Genomic DNA, 9,281 nt, shown 5'->3' with positions numbered 1-9,281 from the left:
GAAGAGAGAGAGAGAGGAAGAGAGAGAGAGAGGAAGAGAGAGAGAGAACAAAGTTCCTCTCCTGGTATAGAACACATAGTTTGCACCTTCTGGACTATAATATAAATAAAGTCAAAGCCTTTTTGATTTCCAGTGGTAGTTCAATGTTAGGGTTAGGGCTAGAACAATGTAAGTACTCTGGCTAGTTGCTGATCAATAAACACTAGTGTAATCAATGACTCATTTGCTACAGCAAACAGCAATCTGCAAGAAAATAAGAGGAAAATGTACCATCTCATTCACATACACTCCCTACAAGTTTTTATTCCCCCATGAGTATTTTTTTTTTTCAATTTTTTTTTTCAACGTTTATTTATTTTTGAGACAGAGAGACAGAGCATGAACAGGGGAGGGGCAGAGAGAGAGGGAGACACAGAATCGGAAACAGGCTCCAGGCTCTGAGCCATCAGCCCAGAGCCTGACGCGGGGCTCGAACTCCCGGACCGCGAGATCGTGACCTGGCTGAAGTCGGACGCTTAACCGACTGCGCCACCCAGGCGCCCCCCATGAGTATTTTTAAGTGAACTTAATCCAGAAGTAACAAAAGCAAAAAACTTTCAATTTCTAAATAACTTATTTAGGATTTCATATACTGATAAGACTCATGAAATTTCTAAGAGTCCCCCCTCCAAACTAACTTAATCTGAAATTACAGTTTTTAAAATGTTAAAATGTGTACGTACATCAATTTATAAATGCCATCAATGAAATTCCATGAACACAGGTAGAGAAACTATATGACCCGAAGAAACACTCCTAAAAATCAAGATCCACTCAATTATTCATGTGAACTTTGAGGATCTGTCGATCCCATTTCACAATATATAAGAATTATTACGTTAAACTGATTGTATAAGCAAGGGGACTAGGTCTTCACGTGGTGTGTTGGGTTCTAAAACAAAAGTTAAACAGTTTTGTTTGGATACATATCATCTCAAAGGAGAAAGTAACTGGATTTTAAGAGACCTTTAGTTCAGCCTCCAACCCAGTACAGAATTATATCTTACATCAACATTGTCAACTGTGGCTCCAAGGACACAGTTGCTTCACCAACGTGGTTGCTCTTCCTTGGACCTGCTCCAATTTGTCTAGACAAGAGACTGCTGCCTCAAAAGCCACAGATGGAGTGGAAAGAAGAAATTAATACATCAGCAGCTGCCTGTGTGCATGCGGGCAAAGCAACATAATCTCACTAGCCCTCTCTCGTAGCATTTCAACATCTGTGCCGCAGGAGTGGCACTATACAAGGAACTCACCTGCTTGCCTTGCTCTAGATAGCCACATAAAATCTATTCCCTCACAAACTTTTTAATAAAAGACACCATAACGTTTTGGGCTCATGGGCTGGCTATACAGTCTCCATCACAACTGCTAAAACTCTGTCACTGTAGTGTGAAAGCAGCCAAAGAGCATTCACAAAGAAGGAGTATGGCTGTGTTCCAAAATACCTTCATTTTCAAAAACAGGCAGGGTGCCAGACTTGTTTCACCCCTGGCCCAGATCAGGGCAGTCCAGGAGAATTCTCTGTAATGATGACCATGTATTATTTTTGCAGTGTCCCTATGGTAGCTACATGCGGTAGCTGAGCATTTGAAATGTGCCTAATGTAACTTAAACACTAAATTTTTAAAGATTTTAATTCCAGTTAACATATGAAATTTTCTATTGTATAATCACTGAGTAGTGGCTACCATTTTGGACAAGTGCAATTATCGAAGTTTCTCTTGATTATTTACCCAGTCTTCCTTCAAGTCTTTATTCACTTATTATTTTCCCAGAAAGTCCTGTCCTAACTGTGGATGGTTTCTCATTCTATGCCAAGTGCCTCCATCTTATCTCAAAGCATGTGCCATAATTAAAAAAAATATTCTATTTCAGAGAAAGAGAGAGGGCACAAGCTCATTATAACGAGCAAATTATCTTATTTTTAATTTTTATTTTTTTGCCTTTTCCATATATCAAATAAAGACAGGTCAAGTTAGAGGTGAGATGCCAAAGGTTTTGGTATGGAAGGCTTCTTGTGTAAATCCTACCACATGGCACTTGAACTCCCAATTCTTTCTAAAACCTTTTCACATATCTGAGAAGTCTTAGTTCCCCCAATGGGACTCTAAGTTACTTGAGGATTTGTATTTCTCTCTCAGGTCTAACACACTGCTGGCAATGTGTGGTATTCCATAGATTCTTATTGGTGACAAATGAGGAAGGGCAGAGAGGCAGTCACTGGAAAGCTCTGGGTATTTTACCCAGTCATATTCATGGAACATCTATGATGAACAAGGCACTGCCACTGTGGCAAAGCATGGTTATGTCATGGTCAGCAGCATGGACTTGAGCAGTAACCAGACCTGCACTGGACTTTGCATTTAAATTCCATCTTGCACATAACTTACGTTTTCTAAGCCTCTGTTTTTCTCATCTGTAAAATGGTGATAACAATAGCACCTATTTCATAAGGTTGTGTTAAGAATTAAATCAGAAAATGGCTCTTAAAAGCCTGTCACATAGTGAGCATTTAATAAGTAATAAGAACTACGAATGGATGGGTTAGTAATGGTAACAGCAGCTACTAAGTGTTCATCATATGTCAGGCATATTCCAAGTATTTCACACGGATAAACTCAATGTGATCCTCACAAAGCCTAGGAAAAGTACTATTATCATCTCCATTTGAATGCCTGGAAACTGAGGCACAGAAATGTTAAATCAAGAAGCCCAAGGTCGCAGCTGGGAAACAAACAGAACCAAGATGTAAACATACACTTGAGCTCTCCTTCATAATGAATATGTTACAACATATCTCAATAAATCAACAAATAAATCATCCTTGACATTATCTAAAATAGCTGAAGTAGAATTCAATTCTCTCAGAGGAAAAGGTTACTCTGAAAGATTGTAGGGCATAGGGGAAATCTTTGCTTTTTACTTAATAGAAAATGACAGTGGCTAAACATAAGGCTTCACAATGCATAGCTACAGAGAAAGAGTTCTCTACTCACAAAGATAAGGATTTAGAGGAAAAGGAAGAAAATATTCAAGGCAGGTGTTCTTTACTAATTGTTGATAAAGTGAATGCTCACTACTGGCATAGCTATGAAATTGGCCATTAGGGAGTTGTTTTTTATTATTTCATTCTAGAAAAGCCTCAAGTTCCCCTCCCAAATCCGAGGGGTTTCAAGAGAGTCAGTGGGTAGGAGAGCCAGCATGTACATTCCTTGCACAGAGAAGAGATACAGCAGACCTGGTGCCAGCTCAAACCAGTTTTCTCCTTTTCCTGGTACTAAACTCCTCTGAAAGAAAGACCCTGGCATTCTGAGAACCTTGAACAAATGGCTTATGTACAACAAAGGTAATAGAATGAAGACAATACCAAGAAAAAAAAACTGCACCAAATTCTGAAAATTCTCAGGGCAGTTAACATAGGATGCACAATGCCACAACTGTAGTTTTACTGTAAATGTGGATAAGATGTAACACTGAAACACAGCTCAGGAAAGCCCCAACTGATGTATGCAAACACACAGGCTTCCAGAGACCAAACCTGATCCAGACCTGATCCAATAAAATGTAAAATACCTGAAGAAGTTCTTTTCTCTGAAGGAATCCATAGAACAATCCTGATGTTTTAGCATTAAATAACCACCTTGCAGGAGAACCCCAGCCAGAGGGCAATCTGACTTGTGTCTTGTTCGCTCAAGGACAAGAGGGTTCTGAAAGTTTAGCAGGAAGGGATGAACAGCTTGTTACCTCATTTTGGAACGTGATTTAATTCTTGCTCCCTGGGTAACCTGAATGAAGTGAATGCTGGTGGTTTTAAGTTAATTTTCTCCTAGTAAGCCCCCACATTCTGATATTTAAAGAATTCAGAGACCTGTCAACCACTCTCTTTCCTCCTGCTTCCTGCTGGATGCTATTCTTTAAGTGGTAACAGTCTCTCAATAATCTCAGTTGTCTTGAGTTCCTTCACATGTGCTGAACCTCAGCCATAGAGCATGCACTCCCCAGCTGGGTTAACACTGAAGTGCCCAGAAATAAACCTCACTCTGCTTCTGTCTCTGCCTAGACTGCTGACCTGCCAGTCAGGTAAGGAAGCAGGTGTCAACAGGGGGCTTAGAGATACAGGAGAACAGTGTGTCCCGAGCTGCTGAGCCAGCTAGGAGAAAAAGCAAGAGCAAAAACCCTGATTATCTCTTCACTCTCCACTCGCCCACACTCACTAGTATCTTCTCTTCTGGACTCCAGATTCCTCCTGGACTCTAAACACAGGAGTAAAACATGCTTGGCCGTTATATTAGCCACCTCCAGATCCCAGAGAAACAGTTGCCTTGACTACGATGGGAATGCATTTTATGCACCTGTGCCTCTTGTAAATACTATTTATAAAAAGAAACATACTACTCACCCTGATTTGGGGACTATGAGAAACATAAAGTTACTGCTTACAATACTTTATAGAAACATGTCAGTTATGCTTAAGGGTTACCTACAAGATTTTTCATTGAGAAGTATATTAGCTGCCAGTCACATTTATAGTATTCCAGCTTTATGGAAAAGGTCAAGTACTGGTAAAATCATAGATTTTCGTATAAAATGAGCAGGGCAATTCAACTTTATATCTGTATTTTAAAAAAGGAATTTATAATAAGAGAATGATCCTATCTAAATCTCCTATAGACCCTCACTTGAAAAAAAGGAGATATTGGATTATGACTGCTTTCTATACTTATTTTCATAAGATAAAACCAGCGCCTGAAATTTAGTTTCAAATAATTCTATCTTTCCTATGCCTGTAAGTTTGAAAAGGAAAGAAAAAAAAAAAAACTTCCTTCTGGATTTACTTTCATGAACAACTGATCGAAACTGCATCCCGAGGGAGAAAACAGAACTGTGACTCCCACTTTGATCTCTTCCCCATGGAGAAATTCACTCCCTGCCTGGCTTGCAAGATGTTCATTTGATTGACGTTTGCTCTGATGTGCAAACTGCTTTGAACTTCAGACATTTAATTCCCATCAGGCTGCAGTCATTTTTATTCTCCTTCAACAGGATTTACAAGCAGGAGATCAGCAAATGTAGAAGATAAAATAAATTTGCAGAAGCTTTGAATCTTACATCAAAACAGTGTTCAAGTGAGTTCCAATTGGATTTCATTCAGCCACGATTCACAGTGTAAATCAACTTTTCAGTGGAGTCCCAGTTTAGAAAGAAAAAGATATAAAGGAGAGAGATACATACACCAGTTGGGATTTACTTCCTGAGTCTCTTTTTTGGTCTTTGTTTAAATTTCCTATGGAAGGTGATTTGCCAGGCAAATCACTCAGAACCCTGGGTTTTCCTCAACATTTCCAAGGAAGCCTGCCCAATTTATCACTTTGCACACAAAAACCACACCCACAGTGTGGATTCCCAGGGTGGTGGTGAAATGCGGTATTGCTCACGGACACATTTTTAAGGCAGTAATTGAAAAAGCAAATCCCCAAGGATCTCTCAGAAGAGCCAGGCTCAAACTGCCAGTTGAGTCCATTAACAAAGCAACTATGATGACAGCTAATGGGCTAGGGAATGTTTTTTACTTGTTTGCTTGTTTTTAATCACTGCTAAAATGCCAAGACAGGTGCAAAAGGTTAAAAACAAAAAATCCCACTATTTCTTCCTGAAGTAGAATCTGGTATTGGATCAGAAGCTGGTGGAACAGACACAGTGAGGCTGCCAATGAATTGACAACACAAGGCTGGCCCTTGCTGCTAGGGCTGTTCAACCACCAAGCTCCACTTTAGGAAGAGCACACATCTTTCTGGTAAGCACGGGAGGCAAAATCCCTTGACCGGTAAGCAGCTGTCAGAGTCTCTCAAAGACCGTCTGGACCCTGGGAAGTGACCATGTCTTCCAGACCCCTTGGTCCTAGTAACAACCTAACAGTGTCTGGTCTGCCATGATAGGGAGACATCATTTCGCCTCCATCCAAACAGGTTCCTGCTCATTCTTTCTGGGAAGTGTCTGCTCTCCAAATATTTGAGCAACACCAGTTGAAAAGAATTAAACAAGAACCCCCTTATCTTCCACTTAACCACCCATGAGAATAAAGTTAAACAAAGAGAGAGCTAAGATAAAAATCAAACATCTGCACTGGCAAATATTTAAACTCTCTGAATGGTAGAAGAAAGGGGTAAGAGTAGGATCACTTCAAAAAGGAACTATCACATTTATAAAGTAAATGATACTTGAACGCCCCCAACCGAGTTTACTTATTCAAACACCTAACTTAATGGGCAAACTGAAAAGCTGTCAAATAACGTGTAATCATGGTCCAAGAAATGGTTTTTCCTTCCATCTCTGCAGAGATTGGGGAGATAAGTCACATTCTTGTTGTTCTTATCAGTATTAAGGATTAAACCTTCAGGTTTCAGCAACTCAGCCACAGCAGAAACATGGCCAGTGTCAAACACCCTTGGCAAGGTAAGGCTTGCAGAGCAACAAAGTCTCTCTTTCTCTATGAAAGTCTAAGTATCATACAAACCAGGCCCATTTCTTTTTCACCATTTTCCCACCAAAACAGATCGCTGAGAGAAGGCCCTGCTGTGATTGTATGTCTCCTGGCTAGATTCAAAATGGCAGTATTATTCATTTAATCCACTTTCTCACGCAAGCTTGAAAAATTGCACAGGTGACATCTAGGGGAATTGGAAGTGGATCCACAACCACATTAAACATTTATCCTTATCTTCCTCATCACCAGGTTGTTGCAGGGGTGCATGAAGAAGAAAGAAGGGAACCTGGAGGAAAAAAAAAAAACCCAAAACACAAGCAGGTGGACACAGGCCTGGTGGGACCCAAAGGTTCCCTTCGTGCTATTCTGCAGCCCATGTCCATCCTGCCAACTTGACCTCCAAGAAGGGCTTAAGTTGCTGTACATTTATTTATACACTTCCCTCTCTTGCTAAGAAGACACAAAGAGAGACCCTTTCCTGTGTTTATCCCCAGAGCCTGTGGCCCAGAGTTGGCTGTGAAGAGCAAGATATTAGTTAATAAATGTCCGCTGGATGAATAAATGCAGGAAACCTAAGAGGTGGAGACTTCCTGGGACTAGAGATTGGAAATTTGTGTGCTTTCTTCCTTCGTAAATAGCAGACAACTGTGAATGGTAGGACACAGACATCAAAGAGAAGCACTAAGAATCTCCAAGTTAGCAGATGACCTTGTAGATGAACTGGCCTAATCTCTCAGGCACATGGGCCCTGAAGAGGGAAGAGGCCTGTCCAAATCTCCCTGTAAAAGAAACAGGAAATGTAAGATGTGGAATACTTAGGACTGTGTCCTCAAAAAGAATTACTGACATGATATCAGTAAGTTAATAAAGCTATGTGTGTGCATCACCTTATTAGGAAAGTAGGGTCCCCCCAAACAGATTTTAGAATGGTTTTTAAATCTTGGCGTTCTTTGAAGACACGGTGATATTTTTGCACAATAAACATATAAAAAGCCCAAGGAAAACTTCTAGTCCTTTGTTATCACAGGGTTGATTTCTTAAAGCTAGTAGAGTCCACTAGCTAGTTTCTTTTAGAGACGAGATTTTCTAAAAAGGAAGGAGAGAAGGAAGAAAAGAAAATCACAGGATCTACTCTCTCCCTAAAATCTGCAAAAGGCCACTGGTGAAGGTCAGTATTCTAAGCAGAGTGGCAGGTCTCCCTTCTTTTAGTAAAGGTCACACAAGGAAAACTCCAGAAAGCAGGACTTTCAGCAGACCCAGATGCAGGTATGCTTTCTGCTGGGAGGATGTTCATCAACAGTCCTAAATGTACAGGTACCTATCCCCCTGCCACCACCACCACACACATGGATGGAAAGGACATAAATTACCGCAAGAACACGGTTTTAACACTGAGAAACAAACTAACCAGACTATGGGAGATTTACATTCAGCCAATTTAGAAACTTCAGAGGGTCATACAACAGCCTCTAGTGAAATTCTAAGAAGGAAAACATAGTTTAGCATTTCAATTGGCAGCTAAGCCATTCCAATTTTACCACAGGTCAAAATATTGTCATTTAAAAAAATGATGTCAGGGGCGCCTGGGTGGCTCAGTCAGTTAAGCATCTGACTTTGGTTCAGGTCATGATTTCACGGTTCCTGAGTTCGAGCCCTGCATTGGAGACTCTGCTGTCAGTGCAGAGCCCACTTTGGATCCTTGGTGTGTCTGTCTCTCTCTCTCTCTCAAAAATAAACATTTAAAAAAAATGATTTGAAATCAGGCAACCCAGATTCTAAATCCTGCTCCCTGAGCCTGGATACAACCTCTGAGCCTGCTTCTTCATGGGCACAATGGGGGTGGGGAGGAGCAGATAGCTGATAAGATCATTTGAATAACCTAAGTAAAATAACATTCATTTTTTAATGTTTATTTTTGAGAGAGAAAGAGACAGAATGCAAGTGGGGGAGGGGCGGAGAGAGAGAGAGAGAGAGAGAGACACAGAATCTGAATCAGGCTCCAGGCTCTGAGCTGTCAGCATAGAGCCCAACTGACACGGGGTTCAAACCCATGAACTAGAAGATCATGACCTGTGAAGTCGGAAGCCCCACCTACTGAGCCACCCAGGCTCCCCAGTAGAACAACACTTATAAGAGTAAAACCCAAGAAAGTATTTTACTAAGTATAAGCATATGTAACTCTTACATAAGTTAAATAATGTCACTTAGTTGGCCTTCTGAAATGTAAAACATTCTGTAAAATCTTTGTTGAATTCTGAGCTCAAGTGAAGTCCTTCTGATGCTAATATTCATAAAGACAGTATCTGTAACATTTCACCTGCCTGCAGGTAGTAATCATTTTTAAAAGGACTGGAGATGAAAGTTTGAGATAAGGGAGAACAACTTGAAAGGCTAGGATGGGTCATATAGCACTTTAAGGGCAAAAACACAAAACACACCTTCTTGGAGGAAAGAACAAGATCTGCAACAAAAATTAAACTCAGTTTGTTAAGGACCATGCTTGTCATGTTATTTGACCTTGTGACATGGAAAGAACAAAACAGCAAGAGTCATAAATGGAAAAGCACCTGGCTAAGTCACAATGTTTTATTTTTCTTAAGAACATAATAATTCTTATTATAAGAAAATGTGTACAGGGTTAGATACTTTACATCATTTTTTTTTCATGTGTACTACCTTAAAACAAGTGGGGAAAAATAGGAGTTGCACACATGTGGTCAGCTACTATGCCTAGAAATCTTATTTTAAATAAAAC

At 40.3% G+C, this 9,281-nt stretch overlaps 1 protein-coding gene across 3 annotated transcripts in view; it reads right to left on the bottom strand.

The window, feature by feature from the left end:
* The window catches only part of CACHD1 (cache domain containing 1), a 215,038-nt gene that overhangs the window by 77,038 nt on the left and 128,719 nt on the right, over window positions 1-9,281 (bottom strand). The window contains exon 1 of one of the 3 annotated variants that reach the window (XM_040470495.1): window positions 3,616-3,716. The exons of the other annotated variants lie outside the window; for them this stretch is intronic. Coding sequence (XP_040326429.1) covers window positions 3,616-3,671 — 56 coding nt within the window. The 5' untranslated portion in view covers window positions 3,672-3,716. Of the gene's footprint in view, window positions 1-3,615; window positions 3,717-9,281 lie in introns of those variants that run through there. 3 annotated transcript variants of the gene reach the window in all.

This window comes from Herpailurus yagouaroundi, unplaced genomic scaffold (assembly GCF_014898765.1).
Source record: "Herpailurus yagouaroundi ecotype Mexico unplaced genomic scaffold, PumYag 77, whole genome shotgun sequence".
Classification (NCBI taxonomy): Eukaryota; Metazoa; Chordata; class Mammalia; order Carnivora; family Felidae; genus Herpailurus; species Herpailurus yagouaroundi.
The sequence above is the reverse complement of the archived record's forward strand: the minus strand, read 5'-3'. Positions and strand labels throughout refer to the sequence as shown.